Source organism: Suncus etruscus, chromosome 14 (assembly GCF_024139225.1).
Source record: "Suncus etruscus isolate mSunEtr1 chromosome 14, mSunEtr1.pri.cur, whole genome shotgun sequence".
In the NCBI taxonomy this organism is placed as follows: Eukaryota; Metazoa; Chordata; class Mammalia; order Eulipotyphla; family Soricidae; genus Suncus; species Suncus etruscus.
Window position 1 is genome coordinate 50,696,458 of NC_064861.1, and position 21,999 is coordinate 50,718,456.

The following is a 21,999-nucleotide window of genomic DNA, read 5'->3' on the forward strand; positions in this document are numbered from 1 at the left end:
CAGATGTCAACAGTAGTAGCAACAAGTAGTAGCAGCAATGTGTATTAATTTCTTTTAAAAAACACTTTTATGTATTCAACAATACTCAATTCTTCTCTATTTAATCAGTACGCTTGAAATGTATCTCAACACAGAATTTTAAAATGCTCATTTTGCTGTGGTTTGATCCCATTTCCCCCTAAAACTCTGGCTGTAAGATGTCAACACTGTCATCTGATGTCATGTGTCTGTGCTCATCTCTTGTTCTAGTTTACTAAAATCTGAGGTGCTACTTCTTACCTCTGTTTCTGACATTTCAGCTATAATTTCATCTTCTTTAAAAACTCGGATATCAAAATCCTCAGATCCGACAAGAAGCTGAATAGGAAAAAATAAGGCATATTTAGCTCAATAGGTGAATGCAACATTTCCAAATATAAAAAGCAAAAATGGGGGCCGAAGGAATAATATTGCGGGTAGGGCACTTGGCTTGCTTGCGCCTGACCCAAGTTCAATCCCTGACATCTCACAGACACCCAGAGCCCATAGGAAGTTATCCCTGAGCACGGAGTCAGAAGTAAATCCCTTAACAATGCTGGGTGTAATTCTAAAACAAACAAAATGTGAAAAAAAAAAAATGGCATCATACAATCTATGCTGTTACTGACCACAAGAGGTCTAATCCCCCAAAAAGCAAATGCTCAGCAAGGCTCCCTCCTGGGAAGACCAAAGCACTCAGTTAATGAGAAAAAAGGAACCCTACAGATTTCATTCTGCTGCACTCCTGTCAGTACAGGTTCTTCTACTGAAGATGCTCCTTGCCTTTCTCCTTGCAGATACGAACTCAGTTAAAATGATGTTGATGGCTGAGTATCATTTCTAAAACTTTTAGATTCCAGAAGAAGGAAGTCCAAATGGAAAGCTACTTTCTGAGATGCTTTCCAAGCACCAGAAGCAGTAAGTTACAGGATTGACTGCAGACCCATCATCAACTGCACTACCCTCTTTCCCATCCTGTCTTTAACATCATGGTCTTAATCTTAGTATTAGACAAAATAGGTGATTTTTAAAATTCAAAAAGAGAAAGAAAAATGAGACCAAAAGCTGGAGTGGCATTACAGGGAACAGGACGTTTGCTTTGCACACAAGTGACCCGAGTTTGATCTCTAGTATCCCAAGGGAAACTGATACTTGAGCACCACCAAGAAAGATTCCTGAGTGTAGAGACAGAAGTAATCCTTGAGCACTGCCCAAAATAAATCATGAGACGAAAGCAAAGCTTAAGTTTTCAACACTAATGCACTATCATGGGAACTAAACATTAAGTATGTAAATTTCTCTTCCACAGACCTCTTTCTTCCCATCGCCATCAAAGTCACACAAGGCCAAGGAATGAACATTATCACCGGTAACCTGAAGATAAAACCAAAAGTGATTAATATACTATCTTTCTAATATATATCATCTAATACATTTAAAATAAAATGTATCTATCTGGATAGGTATCTGGCATTTATTTGTGCAAAGAGTGTTTTGCTACTCTTACCGTCCAAAAGAGATCATTTCCTTCATAATCAAAGCCCTGCAGAGCACAGTTTCCACCAATAATTGCAAGTGGAGGGGAAATGTCTCCCAGCGTCCCCAGTACAACTGCATTGGCTCCATCAGCTACCTAAACAAAGAAAAAAAAAAAAGACATTAGCATCTCAGATGCTGTGATTTCCCGGAACACGGGAAATAAGCTATATCCTTACTCTCACCTGAAAACCCACAATCCTCTGTCAAATTTGTAGAGAAGATACCTGGTCTCCTGAGTGAGTGGCAGCCAATGGCTCTTAGTGCTTCTGCAAGGACATGTACAGATCCAAGGTGATACAAAACTCTTGGCCCCACATTATTCTGTGACAGAAAACTATCACATCTGGAACTCTCTCAAACCACAAAGCTCTAGTCTAGAGGCCAAATTTCACAGAAAATTAAGAGTTCTGTTTTTAAAACACCCAAACTTATAATCAATTTTAATCCTTTTGGATAGGAATCTTTCTGATGCTTATCACCCAGTTTTCTTATTGCTAGTCTTTATTTTTCTTTTGAGTAAAGCAAAAATGGATTTTATTGAACTAAATTTGCCTAGAAAGAAGTGAGAAAAAAGAAAGAACACAGGTATTTTTTTAACACAGGTAATTTGAGAGAACACAGGTATTTCCAAAATGAAAACAAACAAGCAAAGAAACTTAGAGGGACCAGAGTAATACATAGCAGGTAGAGCATTTGCCCTGCATATGGCTGACCCAGGTTCATTCCCCTGTATCCCAGATAATCCCCCCAAACCTGCCAGGAGTTATTTTCTGAGCACAGAGTCAGAAATAATCTAACCCCTTAGTGCTGCCCAGGTATAGCCCCAAAACAAAATAAATAAAAACACAAATTTAGAAATAAGCAAATGAGATTTGTGTTCAAGGCAGAGCATGAGCTTGAAGAGCAAGCATATTATTCTTTTTAATTGTTAAGTTACTAAAAGAGGACCAGAGCGATAGCACAGCAGTAAGGCTTGCATGTGGTCAACATAGGACAGACCCCAGTTCGAATCCTGACATCTCATATGGTCCCCTGAGCCTGTCAGGAGCAACTTTGAGCGCAGAGCCCTGAGTAACTCCTGAGCACCGCAGGGTATGACCCAACCCCCCCCCCCAAAATGTTACTAAAAAATACAAATAAGAAAAAAACGGGGCCTGAGCAATACCACAGTGGTTGCATGCAGCCAACCCGAGTTTGATCCCTGGCATTCCATTTGGTCCCTTGACCCTGCCAGGAGTGATTTCTGAGCACAGAGCCAGGAGTAGCCCCTGAATGCTACTGCGTGTTATACAAAAGCAAAAACAAAAACAAAAAATACAAATAAGAAAACAAATACTTATAGAGACCCACTATTCAGAATTAATAAATTCTCAGACTTCTTGAAAAAAGTACATAAGCACAATATAATTTATTTTTGAATACTTTAAGGACATCACTGCAAATACTAATTGCTTTTATATTAAAAAGGTTCTTATATAACATTTATGAAAATAAATAACTCAGATAAATCAAGAATAAAGTATTCTTTCTAGGTGAAGAAATTAGAGAGTTCTTTGTGTAGAAAGCAGGCTACAGCTCTATAAGCCACTGTCCTCTCACTACAGAGTAAAGTCATCCAGAGATGTATTTGCTGGTGTCCTGGCTTTGGGCTGCATTCTCAATGGATCTATTCTTAGCAGAAAAGAACAAAGGAACCTTAACAGGTAATGAGAAATTACTTGTTATAAAGGAGAATACTTGCCTCTTGGTAGAAAAAATCTGAGTTGTTATAGACATCATAAGCCAAAAGATTAGTTTGTGTCCCCACTACAAGAGCATCATAGCCAAGGTCAGGGCTCAGCACTCCTGCAGTTAGGCAGCTGACAGCTTGGTTAATGTTGAGAAGTGAAACATCAGACTCCAGGGGACTCTGGAAGACCTTGGATGCACTGAAATGCTGGCTCCGTGTATGAGGATTGTGAATAAAAACCTTAAAAAAAAACAAAAAACACCAGTTTGTTACAATACCTTATCATACCAAAAAAGTAAAATTATCATGTGTTTTTCAGAGTTAGGTTATAAACAGGTATTAACATGAATAAAAAGTCACTTCAATCACCTAAAAACCTTAAAAACACTGGCTGTGCAAGCTTTCAATAATTATAAACTGTGAAAATCCAGTTGTTTTTACAGTAGTCCTGTAAAACATAGTGGACAAGATCTGGTTGTATCTTCCATGGATCATAGATCGCCCACTAGCGGGAAGTCAAAGCATTCACACAAAACCAGCCTATTTCTGTTTTATTAATTTAATATTAGCCACAATGTAATTGGTACAAACCATGAAGGTCACAGAAAACAATAGAACTTGGGGCAGAGCGCACATCCCATATGGTCCCTGAGTCCCTCCAGGAGTAATCCCTGAGCACCAATAGGTGTGGCCCAAAAGGGAAAAAAAAAAAAAAAAGAGTCTCTCCTTTAGGTACTTCCACCCAAACACCTAAAATTTTAACTTTCTAATCCTTGTCTGACACTGTAGTTTAAAGGTTCAAACTGGTAGTTTTGAAATCTGGTCATTACAAACTGATCCATACACATCAATCTTACAACTTTTAGTGAGAAAAATCACTATTTCTCAGCCATTTCTGAACTAATCATGATCACTTTTTGATATTACTTCTTTTTATGCCCCCACCCCATCCTACTGGACGGTTCCTAGTTTTAAACTGTGGCCTTCCCCATTTTTTGTGATTTTTTTTAAACCTGTGCCTCCTCTCCCCCCGTGGAATATGGTGGGGCCCCACCAGGGACCTTAATGCTCTGTTTGAGAAACACTGGTCTATGCTGGGGCTTCTCAAACTTCTTCCTCTTGCTACTCCTTTATAAATGTAACAAGAAATGCCAGAACATCTCAGGTACATTACATAGTAGACTATGAATTAATTTTCAGTTCAGAAACCTTTTACTATTGCCAATTTTTTTCACTAACCATATACTCAGTTATACAACTAAAAAGCTAGAGTCTACACTACTAAGATAGAATTAATGATTAGTCCAAAATTAGTTAGCCATTTCAATGACCATAATCACCCAAGTGATTGTCTGCACATTCGATTTCCTTGGGCTTTAGCTTAAAAAAAAAAAAGATTAGAACATTAATTCTCAAGAGTAACCTTAGCTATTAGAATGGTTAGTAGTCATTCAAAGAATCATGGTACCAAAAATAAATGGAATTATTTAGATATAACTGTTATTAAAATTTCACTGCATATAGAAAGCTTTTCTTTTTATTTTTTGGGCCATTCCTGGTGGCACTCAGGGGTTATTCCTGGCTCTGTGCTTAGAAATTGGGGCCGGGAAGGTGGCGCTAGAGGTAAGGTGTCTGCCTTACAAGCGCTAGCCAAGGAACGGACCGAGGTTCGATCCCCCAGCGTCCCATATGGTCCCCCCAAGCCAGGGGCGATTTCTGAGCACATAGCCAGGAGTAACCCCTGAGCGTCAAACGGGTGTGGCCAAAAAAAAAAAAAAAAGAAATTGCTCCTGGCAGGCTCGGGGACCATAAGGGGTGCCAGGGATTAAACCTGGGTCCACTGTGTGCAAGGCAAAAGTCCTACCAGCTGTGCTATCACTCTAGTCCCCAAGAAAGCTTCCTAAGGAGTGAAGGGGAAATGGGAAAATTCTAAAGAACTGGTTAAGACTGGACTGATGGGCTCTTGTAAGCTAGCAATTTCTTCTAGCCCAATACTTATTTTGAGGAAGGGAGGGAAGAAGGAAAGAAAGAATCGCTAATGTCATAGTGCACCCAAGCAGTACTTAGGGCCTGGGGTTCACTCCCAGCAATACTTGTCCCAGCTATGTGAACCTCAAGGATTGGTACTTGAGCTCAGAGATACTAGGAGCTACAAGGCTCCCCCAGCAGCACTCAAGGGCCCACAGGACTACAAAAGTAGTGCTGGGGGTGGGACACACAGTGCCATGGACTGAACTGCTCCCTCAAGCCAGCCCGGGTCAGGTCCCGAGGTCAAATTATTTAAACAAAGTAGTATGTTCAATAAAAAACAATTTCTAAAAGAACTGTTCAGAAACATGACATAGCTAAGGAAGGTTGCTTTTATGTTATTTTTTTTTGGGGGGGGCACACCTGGCAGTGCTCAGGGGTTACTCCTGGTTGTCTGCTCAGAAATAGCTCCTGGCAGGCACGGGGGACCATATGGGACGCCAGGATTCGAACCAACCACCTTAGGTCCTGGGTCGGCTGCTTGCAAGGCAAATGCCACTGTGCTATCTCTCCGGCCCTGCTTTTATGTTCTCAATTGTGTAATACTTTACACAATACAACATGCTTCTAGAATACTACTGCATTTGATCCTAATCCCTGATTTGCAGATAAAGAGACTAAGGCACCTTGAGACTGAGGGATAAAACTGAGACATGAAGACAGGTGTCTGGCTCCAAACCTGAGGTACTTCCTTTTATAACATTCTAAGCAAAAGAAATCTAACAAAGTAATCTAATAGCTAAGAAACACTAGACAGGAAATAACTTCCATACTTCACATTTTTCATTATTGGTATGGAAATAGCGTGGGGTTTGTTACTAAGAACAGGAGTCCCACTAGCCATCTCAAGTTTCCCACTTGCTGCTCTCTTTACACAGAAATGGAACCCCTAATGCCCTCCTAAATGCCCCCCTCAAAACCTATCAGTCCTTTAGGCAAGGAAAAAAAATCCAAGCTCCTTCCTTCCTTCTTTTTTTTTTGTCCTTATTTGTGTTTTAGGCCATACCCAGGTGATACTCAGAATTTACTCCTGGCTCTGTGCTCAGGGATCACTGTTGGTGGGGAACCATATGGGATAGAAAGAAATGAATCCTGGTTAGCCAAATGCAAGACAGTGCCTTAACTGATATACTATTCCTCCTATCCCAGAAAAAAAAAATAAATTGATCGTCCAACAAATGAACCAATTCCAGTGTCCTGGGTCCAGTGTCCATTTCTGTTCTATCCAATGAGGAACTGATGACCATTTAAATTCAATGGCAGCCTCAGGTCCAGGTTCACAACAGAATCCCACCTAACAAGTACTATTTCCACAAATGAGGGCACAGTGGACAAGGAGGGACTCAGTCTCAATTGGAATGCTTTTGTTTACTTTAGAAGAAACCTTGTCAATGGTGTGGAAAGGCCTGAGGTCACTGCTAGCCATATTGAGTCTAGTTGGTCAGGCCTGAGGGTTCAGGATTCTGCCTACCAGTACTTGGGGGCCAATAAGGTCATCCTAGTGATTTTGAGAAGTCATGGGAAACGTGAGCTTAAATTTGGGGCCTAGATCTTTCTCTCTTTCCTCCCCTTCCCCTTTATTTAAAACAACACCCACCTTCTCAAAACCAGTGTTTGTACCAAGGTCCACAAGGCTCTGTATGACCAGATCTCTGACTACCCCTCTCCTTTTGCTTCATTCTAGCCCAGAAACCTCCTAGATTTTTTTTTGAAATCCACAAGGAATTCTCTCCTTTGCAAGACCTTTGCACTTGCTGATCCCTTTGTCTAGGAGCCACTGTATCACACATTTCCACAAGGTTTGCTTCCTCATAGCTATCAGAGCTGATTGTCATCTTGACAGATATCGCTCTGATCATATGACCTACAACAGCCATTTCCATCCTCTTCCACTCTGCGTTGTTTCCAAGAGATTGTGCAGTGTTTTTCTGTTATGTATCCCCCCCATTTCATATGTGGGCTTCAAGGTGAATCTTTGTTGCACTTCACCCTTATACCTTGGGAGTTAGTGACAGGTCACTGGCACACAGAAAGACGTCAATAAAGTGCTGAACTAATGTCAAGCAGACCTTTTTCAGTCCATTTATTTCACAGCTGTGCCCAGAGAGCTAAACCAACAAGAATTGTCTTTCATGCAAAGGGCTTGGCTTTGTTGTTTAAAAAAAAAAATCTAAGTGAAACACGAAATGTTTAACTTAGGTACCCAAAGGCACATAAGAAAACATACAAAATATACAATGAAAGCTGTAAATATTCATGCAAGTGCTAACTTGTCAAAGAACATGCACTCTAATTGCATTTCCACCACATCCTAGTTGAGAAGCCTTCTTTGACTCTCTAATCAGCCAACTGCGAATGCAAAAGAAAAGAATCACAGCTTCCCTTCTTTTTTCCTAAGCGCTCAGTCTGTCCAGGGGCTTCCACCCATCACCGTCCAGTGACAGCCAGCTGCGCAGCTAAGCCACTGGGTCCTTTAGGGCAGAGCCTGGTAACGGGTGGCGACTGCCCCGTTGCCCGGCAACCGCGGCTAGGGGTGGAGCCTCAGAGAGAGAGGGGGGCGGGTCTCGGGAACAACGGGGACCCCTTAGATCCGGGCGGGTGCGAGTGGCTGGTTGGTTACCTTGCCTGCCTGGGTGGCGGCTGTCAGGCACGGGTGAGTCCCGTCGTAGCGGCCTACGGCCACCATACGGGGGTTGATTTTGTGGCGCAGTTTCAGGGTGAACACGGGCAGCAACATGTTGGCGGCGACTCAAGGAAGGAGGGCAGCGGCCCCAGACTGCTCCGAGGAGCCGGCCTCTCCCGCCCTGGGGAGGGTAACGCAAACCCGAGCAACCCAGCAGCAGCTACCTCAACCAAAGATCAAAAGCGCGGGTCAGGGCTGAGTCCTGGACCACTAGTGTCCTCCGCGGCTGCGCACACCCGCCCACTCTTACTGCGGCTGCGCACATCGCCCCTCTTTTACTGCGACTGCGCACACCCGTCCATCTCTTTCTGCGGCTGCGCAGGCCTCGCCGCCCGTCTCCTTTTTGCGCCTGCGCTGTCCAGTCCTGCTCGCAGCTAGGGCTGAACTGCTGTATTCCCAGTGGAATGAAAAAACGTCTCTTGTCATTCCAATTTTCCGCGCTAGATTCAAATACACGATCATGTACTGTGAGCGTCCTGTTCACCGTGGGCGTGAACTGCGCCGGTTCCTAGGGGATTTCTCTTCCTAATACCCCTGGGGATTTCTCTTCCTAATACCCCTGCGGATTTCATACCCCACTTTTCAATTCTGGCGATCAATGGGGGTGACAGATGTCGCAGCCAGATCGCCCTCACATCCAACACACCCCACTTTTCAAAAGCTCATTGGAGAAAGGCTTGAGTGCCTGCCTGCCTTCGAGTTAGCTGAAATCGAGAACTACAGAATTTCTGTCACTATCTTTCCCCATATTCCAGAATAACGCTTTAAGTTTATTAAAATATTCAGCGGTCCCTTGTTTTAAAAACGTCATCATTTAAATGAAAAAGGGCAGAACAAACCTCATAAAGCTTCCCCAAAGAATTCTCTATTGGGGGAATGGGAGGTATTGTGGAGGGTTGTTGTTTGAGAGATGGTGCAGTCAGCAAAGGGCAAGGCTTGCTGTTCTAGAGTTGACAGGGTTCACACAGATTGTAGTCAGCATTAAAGCATACATAACCGTAGTAGGACATTGGTGTAAAGCAAAATGGAATAAAAGGATGGAAGGGAGTTGCAATTTTAAGTAGGGTTGCAAGGAATAACCTCATTGAGAAATTACTTTCAGGCGAGAATGTGAAGGAAGTTCCAGCAAAAAAAAAAACTCAGGTATCTAAGTCCTGAGAGTTCATCTGCCTACCTTGGATAATATACATTTAGGGGTAGAAGGGTGAGACTAGCAAGTTACCAAGTAGACTGAAGGAGCACTCACTGAGGAACTAGATCCAAGAAACTTGGATGTCCTGGAAGCCAAATGAATAGAATTGCCAAAAGGAAAAAAATTACTGTCAGATGCTGCAGGTAGAACTTCAAAAGTGAGTTTTAAAGCAGTCTGATAATTTTCATTGGAAGATCAGGAAAATGTGGCCGAAGCATAAGGAGCAAAAACGAAGCCAAATAACCAGCTTTTTGTTCATAATGTAAAACAGAGGTTTCTATCTGGTGTGTGTGGAGTGTGTGTGTGTGTGTGTGTGTGTGTGTGTGTGTGTGTGTGTGTGTGTGTTTGGTTCAGAATGTAGAACAGAGGTTGCTGATGTGTGTGTTCGTGTGTGTCCATGTCCTGGGCTGAGCATATAATAGGAGATCAGGAAAATGTGACAGGTGCACAGTGAGCAAAAAAGAAACCTTTGTTTCAGAGTGTAGAAGTGCTCACCCATGCATAGAAAGCAGCAGGATAGAGAGGCCCAATAGGATGAGGGGGAAGGATATAGATATTTGAGGGGGTCGGTGTAATATGATACCTTAGTTTTTAAGAGGTGTGAGAAAGCAAACCTGAAACATATTAATCATGTAATCAATGTTACCACAATTTTTAATGGGGTTTTAAGAAATTGGTTAGGATCAGGAAGCTATCCATAAGGCCCAGAGCATGCGCTTTGAATATGGAAGTTGGGTTTCATTTCTAGCACCATTTGGTCCCCATATGCATACCAAGACTGACCACTCTTTTTTTTTTTTTTTTTTGGTTTTTGGGCCACACCCAACGGTGCTCAGGGGTTACTCCTGGCTGTCTGCTCAGAAATAGCTCCTGGCAGGCACGGGGGACCATATGGGACACCGGGATTTGAACCAACCACCTTTGGTCCTGGATCGGCTGCTTGCAAGGCAAACACCACTGTGCTATCTCTCCAGGCCCATGAGACTGACCACTCTTGTGGCTAAAATAAAATTTTAAAATGTTAGCTGTTACTAATGAAAAAAAAAAGTAGCTATTACAACATAAGTGAGAAAATTAGTGACATTGAATATGGATGATGAATTAAAAATACTGTTAGATTAATTTAAATCCCTGAATATGACAAATATATTGAGGTTATTTATAAAATATAAGATTCATTCTCTTTCATATATCCATGGAACTAATAAGTTGGAGATAAGGAACATGATGTCTGCAACTTATATCAAATGGATCTCCAAAAAATATTGAGCTAGAGAGATGATAGCTCAGTGGTAAAGCACTGTCTTGTTTTTTTTTGGTTTTTTTTTTTTTTTTTTTTGGTTTTTGGTATTTGGGTCACACCCGGCAGCGCTCAGGGGTTACTCCTGCCCTCCTGCCTCCATGCTCAGAAATCGTTCCTGGCAGGCTCAGGGGACCATATGGGATGCGGGGGTTCGGACCAATGACCTTCTGCATGAATGGCAAATGCCTTACCTCCATACTATCTCTCCGGCCCCAAAAGCATCTGTCTTGTATGTAAAATTCCGAGTCTGATTCCAGACAACACGGAGAAAAAAAAAAGAGAAAGGGAAAACAAAACAAAATGTGTATATATATATATACATGTGTTTGGAGGTGCAGATATACATGTTTTATATATGTAGAGAGAAATAAACCAAATAGGGAAGCTGTTATTAACTAGTGAATCTTCATGAGCCTTTTTTTCAAATGGGGTGAAAATGAGGCTACATCTCTACACAGAGTTCAGTTGCCTGGGGAATGACTAACATACCAGAAAAGTTAGGAAGCCTGCAGCTCACCCTAGTAGAAACAAATAGAACTATTTTGAGTTCTATTCCCTTCATGCTAGGTGAACAGAAATAACTCAAATTACTTTGGTTTTTTTCCATTTCCATGGATAATGTTGCACTTTCTCACTTGAAAACATGTCTCCTTAGAAATAAAATCTTAAAATCTGGGCACAGGTAAAATAAACTTGTAAATGCCAAAAAAGAAAGAAAAGGAAAAGGCCCAAAGGGACCATAGCATCAAGGAGTTTGGTTTCACCCTGGCAGGAAGAGGAATGTATGACCCCCTGCGTGTGAGCTGGGCTTGGCCTCCATCCATTGGTCCAAACTTGCCTGTTCTGTTCACCATCTCAGTGGTGTGGAATTTTACCATTGTTTTTCTTAACAGGACAATATGATCAGCAGCAGTAGTATTCATTGGGGCAGATTCTAGTGCCACTGTCATGTGGGTCATTCCACTTATCACTACAATGATCCTCTGAGGTGGGCTCAGCTGTGATCCCACTTTGAAGATGACTAAGTATTACCAGGGCTACCACTTTCCTTCACTGGCCCCTCATTTTTCAGTCAAAATAATAATTCAAGCTCTTTGACAGATTTTATGCAGTTCTCCAAATGCTGACTACCTTTGCTCTCTACAGCCTCATTTTTTGCTGCCTCTTGTCTAAATACCATTAAGATTCTTATCGAACCCATTGGGAAATGGGGACCAGAGCCCACTAGCACCAATTGCGCAATAACAGCCCATCAGGTCTCCAGGTGTTCTAGCTTCCGACTTCCATCCTCTGACGCCCCTCTGATCTGAATACACCCTGTGTGGGCTGGAGAGGCCAGAAGATGTATGTGGATCTTGTTAATCAGCTCATTCTCACATAATCAACGAGGACTAACATTCACCGTCACTTAATAGCATGAACCATCTTGAAACAAATCTGACAGTTGCTTAGTAGATGAGAAGTTTTTATCATTACTACTAACGACCACTCCTACCTACTCTGAATTGTAGAAGTTTACATTGAACATTTACTATGTGCTCAGACTGCTGAACAGACTCCTCAAATCCTTCCTTAGATTATCTCACTAAATCCTCACAATAACTGATTTGTTGATTTTTTGACTTCTTCTCTCTTACAATGTTGCCTTACAACATTATTATCCCCATTTTGTGGGTGCAGAAATGAAGTATTTTATTTTGTATAAAGTGAAATTACAAAGTTACTCATGATTGGATTTCAGACAGTTGATATTTCAACACCAATCCCTTAAATAATGTCCAGTTCAAGTTTCCCTCCTCTCTCCTCTTCATATCTCTCTCTGTCTCTCTCTCTCTTTTTCTCTCTCTACACCCAACTCCCTTGAATCTCACTGACTGATAGCAAATGTCCTCAGTGCAATATTAGGTGCCCCCCCACTCCCAACCCCACCCTTAAACCTTTTAAATTGGGCCTTGTGATGCCAGAAAAGAGAGGTGGTCTCTGACCTACAGTCTCTTGTGGTTGCTGCCAAGACCCATGTGCAAACTTAAATTCATTGTCACATAGGGGATTTATTGTCACTTTCAGGGGATCTGAACTCCTTTATAGAAATGGTAAAAAAACAATTTTTCTTCAGCCTTAACTATAGGCCTGGGTTACCTTACCTAGAAATAGTCCACATTCCCAAATGCCCACTCTGGATATTTGGGGGAGGCATTCTAGTCTCAATCTCTTTCTGAGACCACTTCAGCATCCGGGTGCCACTGTGAACTCTAGTTTTACCTGGGTAATGAGGCTGTGAAGTCCAAGAACTCCTTAAAGAGGTCGCCAATTTCAGAGTCCCCATTCCTGTGCCTCTTAAAGCAATAAGTTCTCTTCTTGGACTTCCCAGGCCTATAGTTAAGGCTGAAGAAAATTGTTTTTTACCATTTCTATAAAAATATAGGAAGATGAAAATTGAGGATTATATTATCCAGAATTAGAGTTACCAGAAATAGCCTTACTATCAAAAAAAGCTATGTGGACTAATTAGATCCAGCTCAGTGGTAAATCATTTGCCTTGCATGTGTGAGTCCTGGGTTCTAATCCCAGCACATTGAAACAACACAAAAATTTTAAAGTAAATAGCCAAGAAGCCAGAGAGATTATATATACACTTGCCTTGAATGCAGCCACTTTGTCCACTCTTGGTTAGAATCCCAACATCCGACATTGTCCTCCAAGTACCATGAACTAACAACCCCTGAGAACCACTGAGTGGGGCCGAAAACCCCAAAGAACAAAACAACCCTCTAGCTATTTAGCCAGGTGTACAGCACACTGCTCATCTGGTCTCTGCCATATTGGTCTCCTCATCAGGACAATCTTTGGAGCCCCAGGCCTGTCCAACTTTCATTGGGATTATACCCTGCTGTTTGTCCACTTGCTCCAGGGAATCAAGTTTGTCGTTTTCCTCTTACTAACCTGAGATTAACTTTATTGTTCCAACAACCCCAAAAGAACTCAGAGATTTAGGGAAACTTCCTCTTCACACCTCAAGACACTAAAAGTTAGTGAGAAACACACTACAATGGAACTACTCAAGATCTAGAACCTGTCCCATATCAATAAAGATGCTATTTGTTTTATTTAAAAACTTTTTTAATTTTAAATGATTTTGTTATTGTCTTGTTTGTTTGGGGCTATACCTGGCAGTGCTCAGGGATTACTCCTGGCTCTGTGCTTAGGAACCACTCCAGGCACACTTAGGAGACCATATGGAATAGAGGTTGGCCATATGGATTGGCTTCATATTATGCAAGCACCCTACCTGCTGTACTATTGCTCAAGCCCTCATTTGGGGGGGATTTTGAGTTACAGCCTCTGGCACTCAGGGGTTACTCCTGGCTTTGTGCTCATAAATCGCTCCTGGCAGGCTCAGGGGACCATATAGAATGTCGGGAATCTATCCAGGGTCTGCTCTGGGTTGGCCACGTGCAAGGCAAATGCCCTACTGTTGTGCTATCACTTCAGTCCCCATTTTTAAATGTATTATTTCATTAAAGAACCATAATTTACAAAGTAACAGATAGTTGAGTTTGAGACACCATCTGTGCAGGTTCCCTCCACCAGTTCACCTAAGTTCCCTCCCAGACCTCCCAGCCTGCCAGTCCAACAGGCACATAGATAGCTCCCTAGCTATGAGATTTTTGAAAGTGTAACTAGTTATTCTCCAGATGAGTTTTCTTTCTTCTCTGTGCCACTTTGAGACCTGCAAAGTGATGTTGAGGGATGGGCTGAGGGTGACCTTACAGACTCTATCCCCCAGATTCCCGGGACCACTAGGACAGTGGGGTGTGAATGAAGATAAGAGCCTGCCCTCTGCATGATGACATCATGTCTCTGTCTCCTGTCACAACTCTGGTGCTCAGCTCAAACCTCCAACTGATTATCTGACTATCAGAGTAGAGCTTGGGGAATCATAGAAGAGAAAAATAGACTGGTAGGACAATGTGTGGTGAGGAGAGGTCTAATGGGTTATTGTGCCTGTGTCAAATACTTGATGCTAGTCTGCTTCTGGTGAAGAAAAGGATGAAATATCAGACCCAGAAATCCTCATGACTGTCTTGGGCAATTTCTCTCTCAAGGAACTGGGGGTCGTTCTCATCCATTCATCCCTTATAGACTTTTGGTTTAACATTAAACACATATAATAAGAGAAGTTCTATAAAATAGTTAACCAGTACTGCTCAGAACCATCGACAGCATGATAAACAACATTGGAGAAATCATAACAGATTGGAAAGGATTAGAGATATGATTACTAATTAAAAAATAAAATTTTGGAACAGAAGAAAGGGTCTTTGAGAGAAAGTGGGCAAAACTTGATGGAAGTTGATGGGGACAATGTTGTGCCAGTGTTAATCTTCATTTTGGCAAATGCACAATAATTATGCAAGATGGTCATTTTAGGGGATGCAGGATCGAGACTTCAGAAATTTGCATAGGGCTAGGGATTGGGATTGGGCCAGATAGGAGGGAGGTCTGACTATAATAGGACACAAAGGGTTTTTTGTTTGTTTGTTTGTTTTTGTTTTGGTTTTGGTTTTGGTTTTTGGTCACCCGATGATGCTCAGGTATTACTTCTGGCTCTGTGCTCAGAAATCACTCTGGCTTAGGGTACCATATGGGACGCTGGGGGATCAAACTGTGGTCCATCCTAGGTCAGCTGTGTGCAAGGCAAATACCCTACCGCTGTGCTACCACTCCGGTCCCCAAAAGGGGACAAGGGCCTTTTGACATAATATACCTATTTATGTTTTTTGATTGTGGTGATAGTCACTTAGATGTATGCATTTGTTAAAACTCATTTAACCATACATTTTAAATGAATAATATCTGTAATTATATTCTAAAAGTAGGGCTTCTCTTTTTGGCCAAAACTAGAGAAGTTCAAAAGTTAGTCTTAGCTCTGAGTCAAGGATCACTCCTAGCAATGCGCCAGTGATCTACCTATGGTGCCAAATTAACCCTGGCAAACCACATTCAAGGAAACCACCTTACCCCTTGTACTCTCTCCCCAGATCCCTGGAAGTAGGGGTTCTTTCGTTTATAATTTTTGGGGCTTGGGGCACACTCAGTTCTTCTCCTTTAATATTTTTAAATTCAATCATCATGAGGTACACAGTCACAGTTGTTCATGATTAAGTTTTAGTCATACAATGTCTAACATTCATCCCTTCACTACTTCACATTTCCTGCCACCAGTGTCCCCAGTTTCCTTCCCATCCTTTCCCCTGCCATCGCTGCTGCTTTCTTTATGGCAGACATTTTAATTTTCCTCTCCCTCTCTCCCTTATTTTTCCTTTTAGACATTGTGATTTGCAATATTGTTACTGAAAAGGTATCTTGTATATCACTTTATCTCCTTTCATCACCAAGTCTTGTCCAAAGTGATCATTTCCAACTATCTTTGTCATAGTGGTCTCTTCTCTGTCCTAACCCTTTTCTCCCCACCATCACCACCTTTGTGGCAAGCTTCCTGCCATTGACCAGTCCTCCTGGATCTTGTCTCTATTGTCTTTGGGTATTATTATTTTACTATCTTTTTAATTTCTTTCTGACACATTTCTCTCATCATAATACTCTCCACATTCAGGGCTTAATCTGGTCTCTGTGCTTACTTTTAGTGAAGCTCAGGGGACCATATTAAACCCAGGTTGGACATGAGCAAGGAAAAACCCTACCAAGTGTACAATCATGTACAATCACTGAAGTATATGTTTTAAATTAAACTAATTTTATTTGGAGGGTATTTTTCCTGGGAATTGTTGGCCCTGATGGTGGTGCTAGCATGCCATATGAGGAATCCAGGCTAGGAAATAACATATGCAAGGCATGTGATCTACAACTTAAATTACATTGCTAGTCCAGGTTTTAAAATTTTATTAATGAAAACATAAGATCATGCTACTCCCATACTCTTTCAATGGCTTCCCGTTGCGCATTGAAGAGAATCTAAATTACTACCTCATGGCCTGGAAATAAAGTGTACTCTCTCAGTGCTGGCATTTAGAGTTCCCTCCACCTGAAATGCTCTGGCCCAAATCAAACTCATCCCAATCAAGTTTCTTCTCAGAGTGCCTCCTTTCTTCTCTATAGCATTCACCTTGTACTTTTTTTAAAGCTGACCTCTCTTTCTCCTTTCTTCCTTCCCTCTCTCTCTCTCTCTCTCTCTCTCTCTCCCTGTCACTCTGTCTCTTTCTGTTTCTTTTTGTTTGTTTGTTTGTTGGCCACAACCAACAGTGTTCAGGAGTTACTCCTGTCTTTGTACTCAGGATTTACTCTTAGCAGTGCCCAGGGGGGTCATATGGATTGCCAGGGATCTGTTGTATGGTTGTTTGCAGGGCAAGCACTCGACCCATTGTGCTATTGCTCTGGTCAGTCTCTCTGTTTATTTTTTTTCTTTCTTTCTATATCTTTCTCTTTCTTCCTCATTTCTTCACACCAAAATACAACCTCTTAACATGTCATGCCCACTCTTTGTAAGGGAACCATCTAACTAGTGATCCACCTCCAAAGAAAAGAAAGAAAAGTTAGTAGATGGAGATTAAAGTATTGATCACTCCTTGAGAACAATTGATGATAAAGAATATAACGTGTTTGAAGCTTCCTAAGTCTAGAGAGCAGAATCCGGGTGATTTATCTCCCAGAAAAACCACAGGCCAAACCTTGAGGGAAGTCTTCCTTCACATCACGGAGTAGGAGAGTTATCTCTTGGGGCCAGACAGATAGACAATGGTAGAGTATTTATATTGCATATAGCCAATCTGCGATAGACCTGGGTTTAATTCCTGGTATGCCATATGGTCCCCTGAGCCTGCCAGGAGCGATTTTTGAACACAGTACCAGGAGTAACCCCTGAGCACCGCCAGGTGTAGCCCAAAAGCCAAAAGCCAAAAAAAAAAAAAAAAAGAAAGAAAGAAAAGAAAAGAAAAGAAAAGAAAAGAAAAGAAAAAAAAAAGAAAAGGAGAGCTGTCTCTTGAAAGAAGGCCAACCAGCAGACCCAGTAGTAAGTGGTAAGAGTGGAACTTGGAACTTGGGATTGGGCTTGAGCAATAGTACAGCCAGTAGTGCATTTGCCTAGCATGTGGCTAAGTTGAGTTTGAGCCCCAGAATTCCATATGGTTCCCCAAGCACCACCAGGAGTTATTTCTGACTGCAGAGCCAGGAGTAACTCCTGAGCATTGCTGAATGTGACCCAAAAAAACAAGAAAGGAACAATGAAGAGACAGACATCAGGTCAAAAAGCAGTAAGTATACTTGCTCCCTCTGCAGGAAACATTCCAACCTAACATCCTCAGAGCACCTTGGCATGTAAAGGGTGCACCTTAAAATTTTTGATGAATGGGGCTGGATCAAGAGTACAGTGGGTAGGAGTGTTCGTTATGTAAGAGGTCAACATGGGTCCAATACCCAGCAACCCATATGATTACCCCAAACTCTTCCAGGAGTGATCCTTGAGTATGGAGCTGGAGTTAGCTCTGAACACCACTGGGTTTGGCTTCCCATCAAAAAAAATTTTGGCTTAAGAACATTGACCTGTTTGTGTCTTCCACAATTTCTTTGTAAGAACTTTCTACACCACCTTCCAGTTCTTTCCACTGAAAATGCTCAGCCCCCTGACCTTTTTAAGCCTGGATACCATGTATGGGTCTCAGCATCTTCTTCAGATATGACTGCCCTGAGTCCCCAGTCTTTATCTCTCACATTGCCCTGCTTTACCACCCCTTTCCCCCAGGGGTCTCAAACTCAATTTACCTGGGGGCCACAGGAGGCAAAGTCAGGGTGATCCTTGAGTGCAAAGTCAGTAGTAAGCCTTGAACATTGGGGGTAAAACAAAACAAAACAAAAAAAGATTCCTCTAGGGCAGGGCCACAAAATGTTGTACGGAGGTCCGTTTGCGGCCCTCGGGCTGAGAGTTTGAGACCCCTGTCCCAATAGATTTGGCCTATCCAACTCTTTGTAGCTGAATAATAAAAATAGATAGTATTGTTTTATGTAACAGCACTGAGAATTGGTGCCTCTTTCTTTCCTTGTGTTGCCTCGGGACACCCACAAGCCTCTGCTTGAGATTCTGGGCAGAATTCTGATCCTGAGTCATGATTCTGGGCGAGTCAGAGGCTCCCAAGCCTAAAAGGGCAGCCATGGAGGCAATGATTGCTATAACACTAAGGCAATGCTCTGTATTATAACCTTGGTTACTCAACAACTTAGTCACTGTGTTACATTTAAAAACACTCTATGGAGACAAAAAAAAGTGTCTAATAGCATGCAGATAACATAATAGCCTTGCAAACAGTACACTATGAGAAACACATTTCTTTGGGATTTCTTTGGGATGGTGATATTGTTCTAACATTTTCTGGCTTTAAGCATAAGCATCTGGTTGCAAAATACCTATAGAACTGAAATGAATTGTGATTGCTTAAATCGACAAATCCATTCCTCTACATCTTTTGTAGTCACATTGATTAAAAAAAAAAAACCTCCAGGGGATTGCATCTCCCCCTGCCAAGATTATGGGCAGTGATCTGATGGCAAGGTGTAGCCAGAGAAGAACTGACCATGCAGAGGTTACAGAAACCCAAGAGACTTCAAATGGTTTTGAAACAGCAAGAGGCACACCAGGATGCAGTGAATCTAGCACGGAGGAACAGAGGAACCAACTCCTGACCTAACCTATTCCTGGGGCACAGATCAAAGCAGATAGCTGGAGTCTGTTCCAGTTTCCAAGGAGTGTGCTTTATAGACCCCCGGAGCCAGGCCTGGGTGTGGGCAGCATCAGACGCGAGCTGACTCAGCGTTTGTAACTACCTCTTCGGGAGAGGAGCCAACCTCTGCAACACCTGTTTTGGCAGGCTTGAGGTTTTTGACCTTTGCATTATTGACTTAAAAATAACATGGTGCTAGAGCAATAGTAGGCAGGACGTTTGCCTTGCATGCGGCTGACCCAGGACAGACCCTGGTTCGATCCCCAGCGTCCCATATGGTCCCCCGAGCCAGGAGCGATTTCTGAGCGCATAGCCAGGAGTAACCCCTAAAGATCACCGGGTGTGGCCCCAAAACAAACAAACAAATAAACAAACATAATAATAACCACTACTGCATGGATAAAAGAAATAACTTTTATTTTTCAGTTTACTGAGGGCAAACTTGAGAAATAGCAAGTGAACAGAGAGTCTTGCTTAACTGTTTCTCGCGCACACACACACACACCCTTCCCAATTTAAATTCCAGTTATATACTATCATAATGGGTCAGCTGTTCTCAATAGAGGAAAAACACATTATATAAACATTTATTTTGTCTGGATCTTTATTTTTTAGGTTACACATCCTGGGATGATGAAGACTTAATCCTGGCTCCGGGATCACTCCTGACAGGGCACCCTCTACAGGATGCCTCTGTAATGTCTCTTCAGCCCCCTAGAGCAACATGTTAATCCTACAGAGCATTTGTCTCTGAGAGCACATGGTAATTCCCAATTTTATATCTAAACAAGAAAAATGCATATTTTGAACTCAGGAGATTTGATATTTCAGAGGCAGAACCCATTCTGGGGAGGAGGAGATGTAATTTAAAGCACAGTGGCAATTGTCTAGGTGGATGTTTGATTCTGGTCTTTGCAGCTGCCCTGGTGGGACCCTTCATTTTATAGGGGCTTCACTATGAATGGGTGAAAGAAAGGCTTTAGAACTCCTCCATTATGAATGCATGAATGTCACTGAATTTTATATATAAAGGTGTTTTCTGTTTGTTTATTTGTTTGTTTTGGGGTCACACTTGGAGGTTTTCAGGGCTTCCTCATAGTTCTGCATTCAAGAATCACTCCTGGTGGTGCTCAGGAAACCATATTATGCCAGAGATTGAATTGGGTTGGTAAATATTGAGCCTGGATCAGCTACATACAAAGCAAGTGCCTGATTGCTGTACTATTGCTTCGGCCCCTATAAAATATTTAAAATGGTAACATGGTTAGGTATGTTCTACCATGTTAGCTATACATTGTCACAATAAAATATATGAAGTATATAGGAAAAGGAATCACAATGAAAGAAAGATCCTTTTTAACTAGCATGCTTGATCCCCAAATCACCTCCATACCTTCTTGAGACCCACTTCCTGGGTCTGCTGAGGACAGGCTCTCGCTTCCCATTTGTACCCTTCTCTGGAATTTTTATTTTCTTCTAAATGGTAGCTAGCACACCAAAAACCCAATTTTGTACTTATCTTTTTGTACTTGCTATGTGCTTTAAGGGGCCATGATGATGATTCAAAGAATGGAACACAAGTTTTTCCAGTGGGAAATGTGATTTTGAATCCCAGAACTCATGGTCTTCTGGACATGACTAAAAACTAAAACAAAATTGAACCTTGAATGATGTACTCTGAAGGGAGTCTTAATTTTTCTATTCAGGGCGTAAAGTGCTATTTCACACTTTTGTAAAGTTTTATACACAAAGAATGTGCAACTATCCTTGAAGAGTGTTTCTTAGGTTAAGGAAAGAATTAGGAATGGCAGAACTTCAGAACACTGCCAGGCATGTACATGCAAGAGGAGAGAGAGTGCAGATACGATCTTTCAGTTCAGTTTAACAAATGTATATGGAGACAACATTGGGTGGGTGGGTGGTAGGGCTTTGTTGGATGCTGTTATAATACTAACCAAGGGCAACATAGTTTTTAGCTTGGGGCAACTGAGCATCAAGCACTTGATCTACATTAACTTATTTAATCCTCACAGTAACTACCTGTGATGTAAGCGCTAGAATGACTGGTTTTAATTTTCCCAATTTTACAAGTTGGCATTCCCAGGCATGAAGAAGTAGCTCTCCTAAATAATGAATGACAGCTTGCACCCACAGAGTGGGGCTACTGAACCCTTGTTCCTGCTCACTGTGCCCTGTGCTGCCTCTGAGGCATGCCAACTATCACTCAACTTCAAGGCCAGACTGGGCTTCTTCCTGAAAGGGCTCTAATGATGTTTTCCACATAAGCCCCTGCTATCAGGGTAAAAACAACTGAAACAGGAACATCAACACCATTCACTGTAGCCAGGATAAATTTGTGAACTGTTGTGTGTTCCAAATGAAATGCACATAGAATGTTCTGGAAGTCAGAGGAAGGATGGTGGGGAAATGCACCATGAAGGAAGTCATTTGGGTATGATTCTTTACCCCTGGATATGGAGGAGCAAAACTCAAACCTCTCCATCTCCTAAGTCTTCCCAACAGCATGATTCTCCTTCTCATTCCCCTGGAGAAACTGAAGCTCTTGATCTCCCTGGCTCCCCAGAAGTTCAGAGTTATCTTCAGTGAGGCCATGCCACAAATCTGGCCAGGTGCTGCTCTTCTCCGGGCATCAGACCTCCTCCCTGGAAGAGTGTCAGTTGGTGGAAACAACAGTTGTGTAAATGCCTAAAGCACTTCCAAGATGAGGTTGCCAGTAATAGGGGCTGTTTCCCTGGTTGCAGTGAGGCAGAGATA

At 42.1% G+C, this 21,999-nt stretch overlaps 1 protein-coding gene across 2 annotated transcripts in view; it reads right to left on the reverse strand.

Annotated features, from left to right (window-relative positions):
• The window catches only part of BBS2 (Bardet-Biedl syndrome 2), a 33,004-nt gene extending 24,882 nt beyond the window's left edge, over positions 1 to 8,122 (reverse strand). The window contains exons 1-5 of one of the 2 annotated variants that reach the window (XM_049786066.1): positions 7,935 to 8,122; positions 3,295 to 3,526; positions 1,526 to 1,647; positions 1,330 to 1,392; positions 280 to 357 (exon numbers count right to left, since the gene is read on the reverse strand). In XM_049786066.1, the coding sequence (XP_049642023.1) occupies positions 280 to 357; positions 1,330 to 1,392; positions 1,526 to 1,647; positions 3,295 to 3,526; positions 7,935 to 8,051 (612 nt within the window). In that variant the 5' untranslated portion in view covers positions 8,052 to 8,122. The remainder of the gene's footprint in view (positions 1 to 279; positions 358 to 1,329; positions 1,393 to 1,525; positions 1,648 to 3,294; positions 3,527 to 7,934) is intronic. The other variant, XM_049786067.1, reaches the window with a different exon arrangement.
• Positions 8,123 to 21,999: the final 13,877 nt, after the last annotated feature.